At 40.3% G+C, this 21,086-nt stretch overlaps 1 protein-coding gene across 2 annotated transcripts; it reads right to left on the bottom strand.

Annotated features, from left to right (window-relative positions):
• Positions 1-338: 338 nt before the first annotated feature.
• On the bottom strand, positions 339-20,066 carry hgfa (hepatocyte growth factor a). 2 transcript variants are annotated; one of them, XM_026327470.1, is made up of 18 exons: positions 19,889-20,066; positions 16,336-16,498; positions 16,062-16,174; positions 15,300-15,414; positions 11,709-11,851; positions 11,441-11,561; positions 11,157-11,275; positions 8,987-9,158; positions 8,651-8,802; positions 7,456-7,549; positions 6,159-6,298; positions 4,337-4,369; positions 3,996-4,104; positions 3,819-3,893; positions 3,310-3,447; positions 3,052-3,158; positions 2,810-2,943; positions 339-2,591 (listed from the first exon to the last, which is right to left on the bottom strand). In XM_026327470.1, the coding sequence occupies exons 1-18, from the start codon at positions 19,950-19,952 to the stop codon at positions 2,415-2,417; spliced, it is 2,169 nt and encodes a 722-aa protein (XP_026183255.1). In that variant the 5' UTR covers positions 19,953-20,066; the 3' UTR covers positions 339-2,414. The 2 variants fall into 2 exon arrangements, with proteins under 2 accessions (XP_026183255.1, XP_026183256.1); XM_026327471.1 differs by having other exon boundaries at positions 8,651-8,784.
• Positions 20,067-21,086: the final 1,020 nt, after the last annotated feature.

The following is a 21,086-nucleotide window of genomic DNA, read 5'->3' as shown; positions in this document are numbered from 1 at the left end:
AAATATATTATCCAAATGTTTATTATTTATCTCCTTCAGTGGTTGTATGGATGACCCTGCTGCTTTCAGCCACTTAAGAATATTTATCACACACTAGAATCTGTTGCCATGAGCGATACAGGGAGTAAACGATCCCGTGTGTGTGTTGCTGTTGCTGCAATTACTTTCTACATATTATAACGGAAAATGCAAAGGGAACTGATGAGAAGTACAGGTCACAGCTAACTGTAATGTCACATTGTTTATTAAAATAGGATTAATACAAAGGCTACAAAAGGTAGAAAATGTCATAGATTAAAAAAACAAAACAATTCACTAACAAAATAGCAGCTGTTAGAAAGTTTACATTGTACAAATATAAACAGAGTAAAAATACTTAAGTATGATATTTACAAAAATTACAAATTGTAATTTACAGAACGCACAAGGCTATTTACATAAGGGCAAATTAAATAAGCGTTACAATGCCATAAGACCATGGTTGACAAGAAAACAGGTCAGGTATATATATGATCCACCACATAATTAAGAATATCTGGCATTTGGAGCTTCATGAAGAAAGCTTCCTTCCTTTAAACTGTAGCGTGATTTATATATACTATCACCTTGGTTGTAACCTGTGCAAGGCAAATAGAGGACTGCATTCACCCCTTCTCCCTACAGATCAGTTCTTTAAACCCAGAACCAAGTGCCAAGTCACTAATGGTAACATATCACCCATTCACACCATTTAGGGCTATAATCTGGCTACCTGCAAAATTTTGCAGAAATTGTGGTAAACAGATTATCTTGAAACACACTTTTCCCAAGTCTAGTTACAGCTATATCAGAACCTTAATCAGAAAGTGTTTGATTTAAAAATGACTAGCCTTCATGCATCGAGGAAACACAATATCTAACAGGTAACGGTTTGTCTTTTTATACTTGTCTGTATATGCATGTACAGCAGATTCACTTTTACACCCTTATTAAATGCCAACCTGCGCCAATGTGCCCCCTGGACAGAACAATACTTTCTACTAACTCAAAATGAAATAGTATCCTTAATTTCATAGGTTTGACCACATAAGACATACTGTCTGTGTTTGTTTGGTTTGAACTTGAGGGTTAAACTTTCCCTCTATCATTCTGGGCTATTTAATAAATCTTAATATAAAAAAACCCCCAAAACCTTCACACCCAAAATCTGAATTTATCTGCAATGCCTTCTGCAAAAATAAATATACATAACTACTACTAGTTACAAGTCTCTTTAAATATTAAAAGTAATCTGAGGCAGGAAGAAGCCAATCTGACATTACTAAATGATCCAAAAATATTCCAGATCTATAAGACCTATAAAATCTTACAGCACAGCAGAAACATACTCAATAAATCTGCAGTTATGTACATAAGGAGTCGCTTTCCATGAAAAAAAAAATTATAAAATATCCTACTGACCACACACAGCCCGCCAGGGGCCACAGTTCCCTCCAAACTGGAGACCAAATAGCCATGTTATATTTGGCATGGCTCTTCTCTCTCTCATGCTACAAATATTAGCATAAGATTTGGAGCAGTTCGCTCAGTCCTACTTAGACCCTCTCATGGGGAAACTAACAGTTACAGCTAACTGGGGAAAAGGTAGTCCAGCTACTGCACACAATTAGCACTGCATTGTTTGCCAAGCCTGCTGCAGTTAGCTTTTCAAGCAGCAGAGGTATATTTTACATATTTAACGGCTATATCTGAAGCCAAATTGTAACTTTTGCTGGACCTATAGGCTTACAGATTTAGGATTTACAGATTGATTGGATTATTCCATCTTTTCTCTTTAGGACATTTGGTGTCTGGATTTCCCAATAGTGGGTTTCTTTTCATGCTATGTTTTCCACCTTTTTAATATAACAATATTTTTTGTTGGATATTTTTTTAGTGGCTGTGACATTTTTAAGGCATCCTAAAAAGTTTGCTGTTCAGCTCAACACAAAAGAAATCCCAGCTGAGCGGTAACCATAAGGGAACTGGGTCCTGTCCATATTCAAGTATATTCCAGGAGATAATACTGAGTCACAGGTGTCTTTGTTTGCATGGCTTCAGAAAAATCTGAACATGTCAAAATACAATTAGTACGCTGTCCATGTGCCCAAGACTTTCGTTGTAAAAATGGTATTAAGGCTAACAACCGGGATGTCTTCAACTGCAAAGTGGAAGTGATTCCATTTGGTTTATCCAGTTCGTGTTTTCTAGTGTCTGTCCTCTCCATAAAATGAAAAACAGCCATAAAAATCGCCAAACGACCACTACTATAAGGTGATTTTCCGCATTTTCTCCCCCATGGTGCTTGCTGGAGAGGTCTTGAGATTTTCTGGCCTAAACCCAACCTTCCTCTCTTGCAAGCAGTGCAACCTATATAGATTTCATGCCACAGTGTTTCAGTTCCTCTCCAAAGTGGGGTAAAGTTTGAATACTTTATATATCCACTCTGAGTAAAAAGCAACATTAACAAAAAGCGCAGGCTGTGACGAGGCACATTTGGTTCTTTGTATGCTCACACCGATGATGACTTTACGCTCATGTTCCTGGCAGACCAATGGACCACCATTATCTTTCTGTAAGAAAATGGTAGAGATCTATCATCAGAGACACAACACATGGTTATACATGTACTGTATTGTTCAACCAACACCGAACAGTGTAAACAGTGTTTAAAATGCTAGTTCACCCAGGTACAGGAAAATCAAACAAATTAAGTAGTTAATCCAACAGTACTGAAATACTGAAACTTCTGCTGCCACTCTAATAATATAAAAAAAATTGTGATCCTTACATCGCATACACCTTCCCCTCTCCTGCCGCCGGCACATATTCTGCTTTCTCCAGCATCCCCTTTGATTTGTGAGCACATGTTATTGTTGACCATAGGCATGGTTACAGTGTTCAGTGCCTCATCATGTCCAGTATCTAAACATAGAGGAAGAACAGTACATGTTAAATGTTACATATATGCAGATATTTGAATAATGCTTAATATGGAATGTGGCACAGCCTGTTGGTGGAAGAAGGCAGTACTTTTGGTTTCCCCCCATCCATACATGGTGCAGTTGGTGCCTTCGGCAATTTGACATTCTTTTACTGGAAGATGAATGGTGGAAGCGCCCTCAGACACAGGGGCAGGGCTGGAACAAACATATCAGTCAGTCAGTATAGTCACTTTTAAAACATACTGTATGCACATGTCACAAAAATGACACTGACTGTGGGTGGTACAATACAGATGTTTCCTAGAGCATGTGTTGTGATCTAATACTGTGAGGGGTGTGAACTTACTCTGCAAGTTTCAGCATAACCAGGTTGGATCCTTCTGGGCCACAGATCAGGTGAGAGATGTGTAGTCTCGGGTGACTTGAGGAGTCATTAAGGTGGCGCAGACCAACTTGCACGCTATAATCCCTGAGATCTGGGACACTGATAACCACAAGGACAAGTGTAAGATAGAAAACTACTGAATTTGTAAGTTGCAAATTGAACATTGATTAAACTATTTAAATTAGATGATCCATTCAGGAATTGTAGGATCTTGGTCTTACTTTTAGACATTGCAAAGGCAGTGCAGTGATCAATGTTATATTGCATGTGGTCTCTCTAGTGATCTGTATAAGCTTTAACATATGCAAAAAAACAAAATTCAAAACACACTACATACACAGTACCTCAAAATATTATATAAAAACTAAAGGTTGGAGGAGTTACATGATTAAATGATTTGGTGACAGACACAGAATAAAAGGGATATGTTTTAGAAGAAGTACCACAAATATTAGAAGGCAGGACATTACCAGGAAGTGAAGCACTGCTGGTCTGTCAGAACCCAGTCCTCTCTGATCAGTGAGCCACCACACAAATGAACCTTCCTAAGAGAATTAAAGAAGACAGTTTTCACCATTACAGTACGTAAAAAGGGACAAAAATGGAAAAAGCACACTTTGCAAAAGCACAGATGTAAAATGACTTACTCTCTTTGGATGCTCACGACCCAGCTGCCGTCGGTACCTCGCACTTTATGTCCTCCAACTATTCTGGTGTTTATATGCACGAAGCATGATATCTTGGGTCTGTTAATAACTAAGCATGACACATTTTTGATACTGTATGTGAGATGGATGAACTATTTACATTTCAAAAAGGTTTAGTGAATCTTTGAAAGGCAACCATAAAATATGATTTGTTCAGTCAAGTAAATGACAAAGCAAAGATTCAATATAAGGAATAAAAAGAAAAAGGGATGAGATTAGAGATAAGAAGACAAGGAAGAGGACTAGATGAGAAAAGGCCTGATAAACAAAATGATACTCACTGTTTGTTTGAGGAGCCACTGTAGCTGATTCACCTGATTAAAGTAAGGGAAAGAAAAAAAGTATGAGATCCTGCAGCAGCCAAAAGAAATAAGACCACTGACTATACATTGACACAAAAAGCATGAAACCTCTTTGAAAAAGACACAGCTCTACACCATTCTATACTTTATTGAGACTTATCTCAGAATCTCAGTGACTGTTGGAGGTTATAGCAGTCGGCGACCACGGCAAATAAATCTGCTCAAGACCTCAAAAAAAAAAAAACTTCATGGAAGACATGTTTTACATTATGGAAATTATTGTTGGGCCATTTGAAAGAGGCTCTTCAATATAGCCCGATTGAAACCAGCCTATGAAAATGTTGGGTCCAGTCAGTTGAGTGTCTGTTTTCTCAAATAAAAGGATGGCAGCAGAGACCTGCATCTGGTTGCTGTTTAAGCATCATGTATTCTCTGCCAATTGGACAAAACCACAGCGAGCTAACGTGGGATGACGTAAGCCACCAGACAAGCTGTGTAAAAAACAATGCCAGTACAAGCTCTCCCAGTAGTGCCGTAGGGACTGTCTAAAAAGTTCATGATTTACATGTTTCCTTCTCTTTCATTTTTTTATAAATCAGTGCATACACAAAATAAATATCACAAAACACGACGACACTTTAATAGAGTGTACTGCCGACCTTGGCTGAGATCCTGATCTACTTTTCTGCACTCTTCATGGCCTCAAATGTTTGTTGCAGACAAGGAGTCTTAAATTCTGAGTATGTACAAAATACACTCCAGCACAGAGGACATGTACATCATGTGCATACAAATTAATATTTAAAAGCAAGTTTACAGAGAACAGTGGTGAAAGGCTGCATTAATGTGTGCAACTTGACAAACTCAACAACCCACACCTGCTTTTCACAGCAATTAACTTTGGTTCTCATCCATCCATCCATTATCTATACCCACTTATTCCTTTACCAGGGTCACGGGGATCTGCTGGAGCCTATCCCAGCTCTCTTTGGGTGGAAGGCAGGGGTACACCCTGGACAGGTCACCAGTCCATCACAGGGCCACATAGAGACACACAAAGACAGACAACCTCACACACTCACACTCACTCCTATGGGCAATTTAGAGTCACCAATCAACCTGACATACATGTTTTTGGACTGTGGGAAGAAACCAGAGTGCCTGGAGAAAACCCACACAAGCACAGGGAGAACATGCAAACTCCACACAGAAAGGACGGGTTGCAAACCCACGACCTTCTTCTCAACAGTGCTAACCAACAGTGCTAATCACTCAGCCACCATGCTCACTTTGGTTCTCACACGTGTGAAAATGCCTAGAGCTACAAACAGTCTGCACATACTTTTGTCGACATTCCTTGCATTTCTAAATTTCACTCCTGCTTGTCCACATACTTTTCAACTGGGTCTCTGCTCAGGTGTGGTGCTCTTAGAAATGCAACCAAAACAGGGATCAAGCTCTGAAAAAACTTACACTAATGGAAAGACACCTGCTCTGTGTTTCAGAATTTAACCAAGTTAAATTCAGTTGGACTTAAACATGCCTATTTGGCAACATGACAATATTTCATGTTCTATAACCTGATTCCATATGTGGTATTGGTGATATTGATTTTATTACCTGACACTCAGCAAGAAAGCAAACAAACTACTCCTTTAAGGGTCTGCTAGACACTAAAAATGGTACTGTTCAATGTGTGCACCATTCACAGTCTGATAATATTTATAGCTGCTATAACACGGATGTATCTACTGTTAAAGAGATGGACATTAGAGGAGACAAGGATACTTTAGCAACTCACAGTGCTTCAGTTTGCAGTAGTCCCAGGCCAAGCGGGTATTTGGATTGGTATAACACCACGGGCCATGCTTGTCCCGGTCTGGGTTCCGGCAATAATTCTTCTCCAGCCCTACATGGGATACTGTAGAGTGAGAATCCCCACTGTAAAACACACAAATACAGATTCTCATATTCCATTTGTTATTTTGCACAGTGCATCAGAACTAACACTGGGCCATGTCTCATAAAGATTCATACACACTCTCATGCTCTAAAAACACACAAGTATGAGAACGCATGGAGTCGCATGCACACTGTTACGCACTATGCCTGGAAAGTCTGACTATGATGTTTCTATAGTGCAATGAATCCTCTGCTCCACAGAACCCATAGAAGGAAACAGAGTTTTGTGAAAAGTGCTCATGGGAGTATGAAAGTATGCACTCCAAGCATTCAATAAGGCTCAGACCAGCAGGAGCCACATCCTCTATCGAATGATTTGCTTGTGCTCCCAATTTGTAGGAATTCATATCAAATTTTGTGCCCAGCATTCCACCTGGAGCTACAAGAATTAAATGTAATTTTCTCAGATTTCTAAAATTTCCCTTAAGTTAAGCAATTACTAGGTAGGAGTTTGGACACACGGACACACACGGACACACACACACACACACACACACACACACGCACACGCACACACACACACAAATGATGTTAAGCAATAGGCAACAATTTGTCAGGTGTTGAAGATAATTCCACTTCCCAGGAGAATGTTAAAACAAGCTGTAGCTCTCAGCAGTTTTTCCCGGGATGACCCTTGACCTTGAGCAGAGTAGACTCACTGGCTGCACTCTACACGAGGGAGCTGATTGGCTTTGATCTACTTTTCTCAGAAAGCACTTCCTGGGGTCAGGGGTCAGCTCTGGAACATGTCCATCTGTCTGTGCCATTTTGGCTTTTAAAATTCCAGTAAATTAAGTAATTCTGAACAGCCTGACTTCAGCATGAAGGAGTAGTGGGCAAACTCCCTGTCAGGATGGGTCAGTTGGAGAGCACCCCGGGGTTTCCTCTCGTCAGTTAGATGAATAATAATTGGGCTTGGTATTGACCCCTGAGAACCCCCGATTTCCTCTTGCTGTTTGTTTTCACTGCTTAGCTTCATTCATATGAAAGGGATTTTCACAAGGCAATGGGAGCTAACTTGTCAACAAACACTTATCAACTGACCTGAAAAGAATGTCAGCCTCTCTAGGAAACACTTCCAGTTAGCAGGAGGAGCTACACAACACATTCATATGCAGATGAATTGATGCTGTTACCTATTTATGTGATACAACCAGTCTGCACAGGGAATCCCAGATCGAGTTATGGATAAAGTGCCCCGGTATGCCTCTCCATTATTTTCATAACACTCTGAGGAAGAAGAGGATAAAGTTATTTTAGACCATCATGTTAAATATTCCCAGGAGTGCACGGAAATACTGAACCCGGCAATTTTTCAAATACCTAAATGCAATCAGTAGGTGTGGATCACTATATACATTATTTGGTTGGTGGCCGTCTTTCTCACTGGTGCAAACATAACATAACCAAGTTCAAAATGCTGGCTTCTCTTTGTGGTTTGGATCAATTTAATATCAAGGACCTCTGTGTAACTGGTGATTCTCAAATGTGGAAGAAAATATAAACCTTACTCTCTGCTCTTAAACAGAATCAGAAGTAACAAACCAACTAGCTGCTTTTTGACATGTGTGGTCTCCTCAAATGTAAAGCAGAGAAGCATTGGAAATGACAGCGAGCACTATTGCCAAAGCCTGGTGTTTTTGTTCTTTTGCGAAATAGAATTCAATGGGTAGCATACTGCCAAGTGGCTCAGTCCTATGGGACCAATATAGAAAATGTCTGTGTGAGTCAACTTTGCAGAAACATGGCATGTCTTTTCAAGTATTTGTAGTTCACATTCAATATGCAAAAAATGCATATTCAAGAATTGACTTTCATAGTAATTTACAAGCCATTTGCCATTCTTTACACTGACTTTGGTAGTCTTAAAATAATACTGACACACCAAGAGTAAGATGAGAAGATCAATACCAAATTAATTTATGTCTGTAAGGGGAGGTCTGCAGCCAGATGCTTAGCTTAGCACAAAGACTGAAAATAGGGGGAACCAGCTAGCCTGACTCTGTCCAAACATAGCAGGATCTGTCTACTAGCTCCTCTAAAGTTCCCTAATCAGCGCTTTATTTCTTGATTATTTCATCTGATTTTCATCTGTATAAAAAATAAAATGGAATAAATAATACACTGGGTTTTGTCAAGCCAGGTACAGTGGCTTCCTGTAGCTGTCGCTTTTTGCCATGAAATAGTCACAGCCTGAAACCTCCTATAAAACCACAGCCTGTAATTTATGTACATGGTAATTAATGGATGTATAGATGAGAATTGTATAGATGAGAATTGTATGTATAGATGTTAATTGTACAGTAAAATTTAAGCTGCACAGAAATTTACCTATTTTCTGATTGGCATCAGCATCACACCTGGGGATGTGGGTGCAATTGGCTATCCTCTGATTAGGGTCTGTAGTGAAGCACCATGGGTAATCTGCACCATTAGGGTTACGGCAGAAGTTCTCTCTTAGGTCTCTATAACACACACACAAACTACAATTTAAATGATGGGTGCCGATAACTGTGTTATTTACAGCAAAGATATACATTTTGTAAGGGTTTCATTTTTAGCACTTTTCCTTTTGGCAGATGCAGAAAATGAACAATAATCATTTCAGTGACGCAGCAGAGAGAAGTGCGCCCAGGCTGTGGGAGCCATGAAACAAGCATTACTCACTTGCATTTGAAGTTATGAGGGAGAAAGGAGTGGTTATGGGGGAACTGAGAGTCCCAGCGCTGACATGTCACACCCTCTGGAGTGACATTCATTGTGCCTCGGTAATCCATGCCCTTTCCCTGGACACAGGATGTTGTTACATTGACATCTGTGTCCTCACCGGAATCTGACTCTAGCAAAGAAAGAAAAAGTAAGAGAAATTGTCAGTCAGTGTAAGCATAACAAGGAGGCAAAGGAAACATTTTCACTAGAGAGCGACATGCAAAAACTGAAGGCAGGAAGAACGGAGGGAGAGAAGGGGGAAATATTAATCCTCAGAAGAATGTGTCATGTTTAACATAGAGACAGATGATCAAAAACAGTAGCAGCCCCCCCCTCAAGTCAGCTGGGATAGAAAAACTTCTATTTATCCATAACACTGGTGCCCCACATTCTTGCACATAGGAACAGCAACAACAATATACACTTAACTTGCTGATATCTCTGCAATTTCACAGGTTGTTGTAAGAAAGACCTGGAGCCTGATCATCTTTTCCTCAACATTAAACATCAAAGTTCCGTTTTTGGTGAATTTGTTTATTGCAATCCAAGCAAAGATATCAGAGCCAACCCAGTCTGGCTGGGGCAATTTTATCCACCAAAAAACTATTCCAAACATCTTGGGATGGAATTCTGCTTTTCAGCAGAGCAGGAATAGCAGTACATAGGGAGCGACTTCTCCCCTCCAGATTTCTGTCTCTGTTTCTTTAGCCTTTGACAAATGAGATGGGAGAAAATGGAGGAGGAAAGGGAATGTTTTGAGGCAGAAATGAGAACGCGGGTGGAGAAGAGGGATTCTTTAGCTTGATGTAATGCATGCCAGGGTCTGTGTGCACTGCGTCGTACAGGTCAGTGGTTTTTATCTTTCTAAGCACAGGCATGGAGGGATACATACATCTGGACAAATGCAGATCATCCGCCCTAGCTGTAAATCACAACATGTACAGTAAATTACATGTGTGTGTGCCTCATAGCGACAGAGGGTTGCTCTGTGTGTGTGTGTGTGTGTGTCTGCATGTGGAAATATTTCAATGTGTTTCTTGAAAGGTGTGGCCTTTTTTTAAGATCTATTCTTTCCCCCCTGTCTTTTATATTATGCATGAAGGGAAAAGCCATCTTTACTGCAACTGACTGATCAGCCAGTGGATTATTTATTTTTTACAATTAATCAAGTACTCGGTTTAAAAAAATGCACAAAACGGTGAAAAGTAGACAACTAAATGTCCAACATGGTGATGTCCTTATAATTCAGAGAACTAAAACAATTAATAGTGTATGTAATTGTAGATGAATTTTCTGACAATAGATAAACAGCATTACTGTTTGAAAAGTTATTCATTCATCACAATTTGGTGTTTTGATGATGGAGGCGAAGAGCATAAAAATTATATAACAATCCAGTTTTCAGCTGGTTTTCATGCTCAGCACATGATTTATTGAGCCCCTGAGTCCCATGTGGGAGAATAGCAATAGTTTTATTCTTCGCACATTTCATTTAGGGTTTTTTTTTTTTAAATCTGACTCTTCTCTATGGAGGTCATGATTGTAGATTAGACTGTTCAATATGTGTGGCATCACAGTACAGTAGCCTCTATTGTAATCCTCCACTTTATAGACCCTTGTCATCTGTGAGTGGTCTCAGCAAATACATTTCGCTTTCTGAAGTAAGGCCTTCCCCTTTACAAACAACCTATTTACTCTTCATTGTTGAGGTAGAAGGATTTGAAGCTGAGCACCACATGAAACACCAAGTTGGGTAAACACAAGTCTAATGAGACTCTGCAGGGGAGAGGGGAAGTTTTCTTATTCAGCTGACCACAAGTACCCCAAAACCACCATAGTCCTGTCAATAACAACACTCCTGTTGCACTCAAATCACTTCCTGGCAATACCAAATCACCATGTGTCTTTCCAAAATCAAACAAAAACTGTAAACGCTGTGTCCACTTTTGATTCTTATACTTGATTCCTCGCTGTGTGATACATATATAAATTGTTTTATGGTTGTAAGGGTACTAGATGTTGAGAAAACCTGGCAACAGTGTCATAAATCTGTATAAAAAATAACTTGGTCTTTTTCCACAGAGCCCAAGCCTGAGATTTGTGGTACATAGAGTATACAAGCCCTTACCACATGCTGTGATGTTGCAGTACTCCCATGGAGTTTTGGGATCCATGGTATAGCACCAGGGACGGAGACGATTATCTGGGTTACGGCAGTAGTTGTCCTTTAAATCTTTGTCCCGATACCTGAGAAATGATACAGAAGATACAAGAAGAAAAGAAAACAAAAGGTCTGAGACATACAGTACTTCTCTTAAGTATTAGCATTATTTATTTAAGCATCTGTCATGGGTGTGTGCTGGCGTTGTCCGTGAGAAAAGTCAGCTTGTGATTATCAGATTTGTGGCTTACTTCTTGGGCTGGAAGTGGTGTTTGTGAGGCCTTGCTGAGTCCCATCTCTGACACTCCTTGCCACTCTCTGTATGGTCCATTTTGCCTCGGTAATCCTCCCCATTACATGACATACAGACCTCTGTCAACAAAGAAACGTTTATCTAAATGTCTTTTCTCTAGTGAAAACAAAAGCTGGGATTTTAAGGCATAAACTACATAAACATTAATTAAACCTCCGTCACCTCTAAATGTGATTGTCCATTAATGATGTTTTGGAAGGTCTTACCCTCTGAACACTTTGGTATGCCACACTCCTCGGCTCGTACGTTTGGGTCTGTGGTGTAGCACCACGGACCACCGGGGTCGTTGTTGGGATTCCGACAGAAGTTCTCCCTCAGGTCTTGTGTTGGGTACCTATCGGGATAAAACCTACAAGGGAGCAGACAGGTACTATTGAAAGTGTTCACTGAAACTGTATGCTGTACAAATAAATGTTAGGGAGTACTCGCACACTCGGCTGATCTAGTAGTATATACTGTACTATACCTGCCTGCTAGCGTTCTCAGTAACAAACAAAAATAAATTCTAAAGGCATTTACATTAAGATGCATGCTGAGAATTGGTAGCACCTGCAATGTGACAAGGGTACATTTTAAATCCAGGAAAGAGCAGACAGCAATCATATGCAAAGTATGTCATCCATACGTTTCTCCTCTCCAGGTCTGCTCCTTTTGTGTGATCACCTTACAAATTCCTACCACAACCCTGCTCCCTCATGTGTGTAGCAGCCAGATTCTGTCACAGCACAGTAACCATCAACAGCACAGAGCAATGCCACGAACCACTTGGAGCAGCCCAAGCAGGGCTTTGCTTGAAGCCTTTGAACACGTTAAAACCTAATCCCTCTCTGTCAGCTGCTACATCACGTCACTGAGACAAAGCAACTGTAACCCTGTAAGAAAAAGAATGTGGAAAGTCCACACTGAATGTAGCAATCAAGAGCGGCATAGGATCCCCATACTAAATGGACAGTGTGTGAAATTTGTGTTCTGTCAGGGCAGGATGATGAAAAGCTGAGATGTCAGCACTCCCGATGAATGCTGCTCGCATTCTCCTCCCACCCAGGGAGACAGAAAGGAGTTAATACAGGGGGTAAATGTTTGGGTCTAAAGAAAAGGGTGAAAAGAGACAAGTGATTTGACTGACTTCAGTGCTTAATAAAGAAAAAGTAAGTATAACAGATTGAGCAAAAAGGTGGGAGCCCAGTGTTTAACTTCTGAGGTAAAATGAAAAAAACACATGCTGGAAAAGAAAATGAAAAAGGAAAAATAACCAAAGTCCACCCTCCCTTTAGAATCTTGTCTTAAAACTCTACCCCAGGCAATGACTCTTTTCTTGGGGGAGTCTGCTCTGCTCTCCCCTCTGTGCCGTGGGGCTTACACAAGGCTTCTGCACTAATGCACAACATCATTCAACCCACAAGGAGAAGAAATCTCAGTCATCTAACTTAACCAAAGAGAGAGAGGGAGTGCAAAGGAGAAAGAAGGGGAAGACCTTCAGAGCAAGCAGTAAAACCTACAAGTGTCAAAATACAACAGGGTTAAGACTAACAGCAACATTTCACTCAGGCATTTAACACAAAACACTTTTTTCCCTGTGCCAAGCCCCAAAACTCACATCTGTTGTGTGTACTGAAGATATTTCTATCACACTACAGTATACTTAATTTATAAATGGAATTACAAGGTTTCTCACTTTACAAAAAAAAATGTTGCATCTGGTGAAAGTCTGTAAAAGGCTGCAACATGGGAGCAAGTTAGTTGTAATGATGTTGTGCTAACAGATGTTGGCCAGTTATTCATCTCCTTGCCAAAGTCTGTTCCCACTGGAGCCCAGGCAGACACTATACACATGCTTGGCTCTCTGGACCATCTAAACATATTGGCCAGATTTGGGATATCACTATAGATGAAATCTAGACCTGAAGTAACTGCTGCTAAATGTCTAGCAACATGCACCTGGTGACTGTGGAACAAACATGGTTGGGCTTCACTGTTACAGCATCTAAAGGAACAAAGTATTCAGAGATTAAAGCAAGCAGGGGCTTTTTGAATGTGGACACATGAATAATGATTTTTGGAAGCAGTGGGGAACATCTGAAAACCGCTGAAGTCTCCTAAAAGAAATAGTTTGAAATTTTGGCAAATACACTAGTTCACTTTCTTGCCAAGGCTTAGATGAGATATTCAATAGCAGTTCATTTTTGTCTCTAAACTATGAAACTACAGAGAGGAGACAAGTTAGCTTTGTACAAAGGCTAGAAATAGCTGATTTATTTACCTTCCAATAAGCTACTCTAGCTGTTTCCTCCCGTTTCCAATTGTTCTCCTAAACTAAGCTAACTAGCTGTGAGTGAACGTGTCATACTCAACATTTAGAAATGTGAGTGGCACCAATCTTCTCATTAAACTATTGGCAAGAAAGCAAATAAGCAAAATCTCCTTTGAGCAAACTCCAGCTCCGAGCTGCTTTGGGTGTGTTTCTGTAGGTGAGTGTGCTCACTGACGTCAATGCATAGAAAAATAAAACAATGTCCCTATGGCAATAAGCAAATGTTTGCAATGTTATTTATTAATATTTACATGAACAGTTATTTTCTATTCCATTCATTTTTCCAAACTTGGCTGGGCATCAACACACTGTTCTTTCAGAGCCTTGGTTTGAACACAAACTAAAGACAACAGGTAGAAGTCCCATTCCTTGAAGGGAACCTCCTGAGAAATCACCCCCATGGTGATCGGTCAAGCATGAAAATAATAGTTACCTGAAACTCTAATGGTGTGTGGTTCATTATGGTGGTAATTCTCACACAGTGGGACAGTCCCATGTTAGGTAACTCGGCATTAAAGCTCACTTTGACCGTTTGAAAGTTAAAAGTTGCTGACAAGGGGACTGGAACCGTGTGTCAAATATGTAATGACAAAGGATGTGAAGAACTGCTTCTGGAAAGGGAAGAGAGGATTTTGGGGAGATTGCAAGTGACGAGAGGAAAGAAAAGGAGAGGAGAGGGACCAACACTACAGTGTGTTTTAATTTGGGGATCACTGAACTTGTATTTTTCCCTTAGTATGTCTGTGGCTCTGTGAGCTCAGCTGGACAACAGACAGAACATGACTTCAGTCTATAAATCCCTGCACTTTCTTCTTTTCATTCTACCTCCCCTCCTATTTTTCACTCTGCACTTCTTCAAACTCTTATTGCTGTGTCTCTCAACCCGAGTCCCCACTGACTTCAAAATATCTCGTAACTAATGAGCACCACTAATGAGATGCTGGCACAGCACCATTTTCGTAAAGCCACTGATCTCGCCTTTCTTGTAGCAGAAAAAAAAAAAAAAACTCTTTGGGATACACCTGAGGGCCTGTGGTGCAGCAAAAAAACAACCTCACTGGGGAGATCCCTGTATGTTATGAAAGGAACCCGACTTAACTCTGGATAAACGTTCAACCGTCTCAGAGCCTCCACCTTCCCTTAACCCCTGAGGTGCAAGGGGATGATCTGAACATCAATAAATCAGCTGCTGAGGCCTGTTCAATATCAGACACAGTGAAATAGAGAAGGAACATCCAGGAAGGTGGTAGAAGTCTAAAGGGTACAGATGCAGGCTTTGAAGGCCACCGGTTCATATTGACAGGAATGTGGTTAGAGGAAGTGAACAGTTAACACCTTCTCTTCCTTAAAAACAAGCACTAATGTGCCACTAAGCAAGGCATTACACCCTCAAGGTGAAAAGTGAATTACAATTCTTCCTCATGAATAGCCCCCATTCCCACGTAAAATCCTGCTGGCTTTCTTACTTAAAAAAGAGGAGACTTACGTGTGCTCATTGATGTTATTATCTGACCAAGCTTGGCAAGTGATGTTCGACTTTGTCCAAGACCTCCTCCCTCTGTAGTTGTCCTTGGTGCCGATGATGCACTCCCTTATATAATCTAAGTAAAAGCAAAGGCATAAAAAAAAAAAAAACATTTGAAAGCATCCATTCCTCTTCTCACTTATATACATGTTGTCCCTGTGTACTCTTTCTGTTCCAATTTATACAGCATTTAGGCAATTAAAAGTTTATTTGCTCTCTCTGCCTCAACCACCTGCAATACATTTTCCCATATTTGGTAAATAAGATGTTTTATAGCGTGTGTTTTAGTACGTCCCAGCTTGTACAGTATTCCAAAAACAGACAGCTCCCTAAAGTTCATTCCTTGTCACTGGATGGTGATGGTGGAAGGGAGAATTTCGCAGTACATTTTGAAGTACTTGCTTCAACCGCCAGTACCAGAAAAACCCTTTGCGCTCCGACTGTAAACAATGATTTTTTTTGGTGTTTTGTTTACACTTAAGGCTCCTGCATGTAATGTGTGTGACTGCCCCTGCTGCAGTGATTACACAGCAGGAGGGGGATGAAGGGGGTTTGTTGCTTCTACTGTGTCAACAGAAAAAAAAAAAAAAAAACAACACTGAGGAGCCGACTCAAGAAGCACAACCTGAAATCCTCAACAAACAATTTGCCTGTGTAAACCTGGTCCATTCCCACAAAAAAAAAAAAACACCAGAGTGCATAATGTCAACTCATGACATTTACCTTTTTTTTCATACAAAGTGAAGTTTATGTTGGCTTGCCTCTGCACGCCATGGGTGAAACGGTCAAAGGGAAGCAAGTGGCATTTCCTGTTGTGCCTTTGAAAGTTGAAAGCCCTGCAGGAAAATGCAGGAAGCAGTTTAGAGATGACCAAGTGATGTACAACAAAAATATGTAAATGTGCCTACGCAGGTGGAGAAGAGCAGTACGGGGAACGTTGCCATGAATAAACCATGCACCGGGCTTCAGACAAACAGAGAAAGAAAACGTAACTCACCTACAGTTGAAATTCTTCTTGTCCTTCTTGCACTTTCGGGCGCAGTGTTCCTGCGATCGACTGTTTCGTACCAGCGGTGGCTGAGGACAGTCTGTGCAAAGCAGCATGTGACTCTCAGTCTTCTCATACCGCTGTAATGACAGATGAGTCCTCCTGCAGCAACCTGTGGGAATATTTAAGAACACAAAATGAGAAAATCTGCATGTTTCTGGCTTGTAAAGACCATTTATTTCAGAGTCGAGTTGAGAATAAATGTCCTTATCTGAAAGCTCCAAGTTCAGTCAGGTAAATAAACAAATGAGATCTAAGGGAAATAAAAATGTATTTCCAATTTACAGTATTTCTAACCCTTTACCTTGTTCAGCCCCCATTTCTTGTCTGTATCTACACTGTCATTTATCAAATAAACGCAAAAGAAAATCTAAGAAAGCATGTGGAATTACTTTGCTTCCCCTTTGCTGACAGTATCAAACATTACTCAAATACTGGAAGGTACCACCAAACGTTTCTCTGCAGCTGTCAAGGCGCTGGAGATGAAGAAGAGCTTGTCAAAGCAATGAGAATATTTCCTGGACTTTTCTCCTGGTGGTTTGACTATTGGAACAGCAGGAAGCGTGATTACTGGTTTCAAGGTCTTGGCGTGGAGGAGGTAGAGGAAAGATTAAACTATTTCCCCGTCACACAAGCTGTCATTAAAGGCATCCTTCAAATACAGTTTGTGTCAAGCCCCATGTTTCTTGGCATGTTAGCATGCAGCCTGCTGAATCATGCTTAAGCACCATTGTGCAACAGTCTAATTTTTTCTTTAGATCAAGCTTCAGCTCTGCTGGCCAAGTCGAGGTTACAGAGTGGTTTATGTGTCAGAAAAGTCAGTATGAAGTGTGTCCAGCATCAAAACCCAGTTCAAAATGCCCGTCAGCACTTAGTTTCAAACCATGGTAGTGGCCTCTGATGAGCGTCCACTTTGTGTGGAACTGAAAAGACAGCCAACAGAATGATGTTCATCCAACAGGCTTATGTGCTCCAGTGGAGAGTTGATGCTCATGAAAGCATATCTCATATTTTACTACTTTTAGAAAGAGCCACAAGTCAGCTTTTTCAACAGTTTTACTACTTCATGGTATTTGTTACGCTACAGTTTTATGCTATTGTTGATTGAGCGAATGGATGTATGTGATTCCTATTGCAAAAACGTGCATTCATGACTCCTTAGCAGCCATGAAAGTCTTCCTATAGAACCCCTGCAGTTTAACCACAGTGAGTTTAGTTTCCTCCTTTTCATTTTTAACAAGTGTGACATTCATTTTTTATGGAACAAAACAAGATGCATTGCTGTTTCCTGGGAAAGCCATAACATCACTCTTCATTTCCACTAAATAATAAAGTTTTACGCACAGTCTATTGGCAACCAACACGTACTAGAATATACACCGTATCTGTAATTTATAGGTCTTTGTTGAGAGACATATTTTGGAAGAAGTACATCATAAGACAATTCTATCTTAAACATAGCAAACTATATTCAAATATAAATCCACTAATCATTCAGTCATACAAAAAGTTGAGCTCGTCCTTAGGTTCTAGTGTAATTAGAGTTTCTGAGGGCTACAGAATTTATGCATTATGTGTTTAGTTACAATTGTTTGCAATATAAATAAGAAAATTTCATGCTACCAAGTTACAGGAACTTCCTCCTGTGCCAAGATCCGACACAAGACATTATGCGTGTACTTAGGATATAGTAAACTGTGGGGCGTTTAGAGGCTCCTCGTGGTTGAAAATGGTTTTTGGGGAGGACGTGTTATTAATGTTTGGGTTCCACTGGACCACATCTGGCACTCATCACAGTGTTGTTCCAGCCCTGATGTCTGGCCAGGCTGCTCAATTAGATTTCACTTAGTCTCTTCCTCTCCCTGCAGTCAGGACTGCTGCTATCTCCAAATACCAAGCATTTGTTGAAGTTGAAATTATACTAAAAGGTGGTCAGTGGGTGAATATGAGAGGAATGAGATTTAATCATAAGAGGCAGCAATAGCTTAGAGGCACAGGTTGGACTATATAGTTTAGTGTGAAAAATGTAGATAGGAAGGGTGAAGAACCAACACTCTGACCTTCCTCGGAAACATCCACTTTGGTGCCCTTAAGCAGAGCTCTTGAATGTCAACTATTTAAGTATTTCCGTCAACAGTTAAAAAGGTAATATTAATAATCACAGAAAGTATAAATCCTGAGGCAATATAGAGGGAAAAGCTTTGTTATATGATCAACATGAACACAGCAGGTAAGAGAAGTGCCTCTGTGTGGGAATTACACAGACATTACATCTGTTTCAGAGAACGCAAAATGTGACTCTGCCGCCAGATGTTACATCCCTTCACCCCCCAAAACTCTCCCTCACGCTTTCTAACGCACATGCACGCATATGCACGCATGCACGCACGCACGCGCACACACCTCTTCTATCTCTGAACTGCGACAAACTGCAAATGCCACAGTTAGGCGCGTCTTCAGGCGCCTTTACTTTCCCCAACTGCAAGGCGTCAGGGGTCAGGATCGGCAGCGCTGGAGGTGGCAACATGTCAGTAGTCCGGGACACCCTCTGTGGCCACCTCATAGTGTGCGACACTTAGCTCGTTGGGATACATCTAAATGGTCGTGTGCGCGTCTTAAGCTGTGGTGCAAGATTACAAAGAGACATAGACTGCAGCTTCCCTTAGCGGGCATCAGTCCAACAGATGCAGGGGCGTCTATTATTGAAATGACTATGACCTATATAAAAAGTTTAGTGGCAAAGTAGTAACATCAGCAGATGTGCTTCAAACCAGGTGCTTTGGCACGGCTTTGGACTTTTAGACAGTTTGGAATGGCACAGTGCGCATCCATGCTCTGGAGAAGAAACTTTATTAAATAATACTGCATATAAGATTTGAAATGTATTAACGACGCTGGTCTTTAGCTGTAATTGGTGGATATTACAGAGTAAATTTCACTTGTAGGGGGATCAATGGGATTTTTAAGGGAGGAACAGTTTCATGAGCTGCCCAATAATTACAACTCAAATTGAATAATACAAAGACAGTTATTAAATGTTTGGTAAATGACTCTCCCTGTTCTTCAAAAATAGCCTTGAGCAGGATCATTCCACAAACCTCAATCAATTACGACAGTACCTCATCAAAAAGTAAGCCGAATCAAAAAGTACAAGTCAAGACTTGTGTTCATTCAGTGCCACTTAGTGTAATTGTGTCTAAGTAAAACTGGTTATGTACACATAAAAGTAATGTTGCGGGCTGCTTTCAACCTGTCCTGGGTGACAACGTGCAATTTAGAAATATGATACGAGTTGCTCTTATTGTGCCTTTTTTTCTAACATGCTTTATTTTCTACTGTCATTTTCTTTACTCTCTCATTGTGTTTGTCACATTTCTGCCCTGACAATATGCAGAAAAGAAAGAGCCAAATTAGAGTTTAATATGAGATTAATATTAATGAGAGCAGACAATGTTCATGCAGATATTCAACCTTCCCAAAAGAACACCTCCCCATGTCTTACCTGTGTCCAAAATAGTGACCACAACACACACCAGAGCCTGGTAAATCCATACGTTTGTCCTCATGGTTAAGGAGTTTGGAGCAGGTTAGAATCCGGATTAAGTGAGCGACAGCCTCGGTGGGTGTATGTAGTCCAGAGTGGCTGAGGAAAAGCAGAAGTCTTGCTTTCCTCACTCAGATGCCACTTTTCCAAAAAAAAAAAAAAAAAAAAAAAAGCCACACGTCCTCGGTTCAACCCCCTTTTACGCGAGTTTGTGCTCCTCTCTATCAGCGCTTCTCCTCACTGCTGTCAAGTCCGAGCAGATAAATAACACCACATCCGGATGATGTTTTCAAAATAAAATCGGATGTGACTCACATGCCAAACGCTTTGAATTATTCAGATGTTAGTCTGGTAAAATCTTAGTCAACGAGTCCGCAGAACAAAATCACCAATTAATTGATTCTACTCACAAATACTATCTGTGTGGCCAGTCTTACTTATTCCTCTACCGCAAACTACCAGTTGTCATCCAACAAATACTAAAAGGTGCATTAATCCGCATCTAAAAATAGTTTCAAAAAAATACTCAGTCTTTAGTATAAACTAGGAAGGAACCTGTGGCTGTAGACATTTATTTTTTGAAACCTAAACTTTATATTTACAATAAAGTTTTTAAATGTTTGTTTTTCTAAGAAGGTCAGCCTTACAGCCTCCTAGTCTTATTTTAAGAGGTATTTGTATTTGTGTTGTTTTGTTTTGTTCACATTTTTAGCCTCTTGTTAAGCTCAACCGCTACTGAATTTTCTCCTGGTTAACGTGGAATCACTTTTGATTTCAAGGTGTAAATAATGTTGACAAAAAATGTGATAATGCTTTAGAAATGAGTTTTAAGTTGGTGTTAAAGGCTGTCTATTAAAGGCTTCAGCTGATTACGTTTGTCACTCTCACAGACTGCACGTCCTCTGACCGAGAAATGGACTATGTGCCAATCCATAATTAAATACTTGATGGATTGTTGTACAAACTGATGACTTACTAACTGTCACTGTTGGCTTATTAACATGTAAACAAACCTGTGATACTGTATTAAAAGTATTTCACAATCTGGCAACCCAAAAGTTCTTTTATTGAATAATGATTAATGACCAGTCTTTTAAGCATTAGTGCATGATTCAACAATCATTAAAAAAGAGGGTTACAAGTTCCCAAATATTTT

The sequence above is a fragment of the Mastacembelus armatus genome, chromosome 23 (genome assembly GCF_900324485.2).
Source record: "Mastacembelus armatus chromosome 23, fMasArm1.2, whole genome shotgun sequence".
Taxonomy (NCBI): domain Eukaryota; kingdom Metazoa; phylum Chordata; class Actinopteri; order Synbranchiformes; family Mastacembelidae; genus Mastacembelus; species Mastacembelus armatus.
This window is presented reverse-complemented; position numbering and strand designations above follow the sequence as displayed.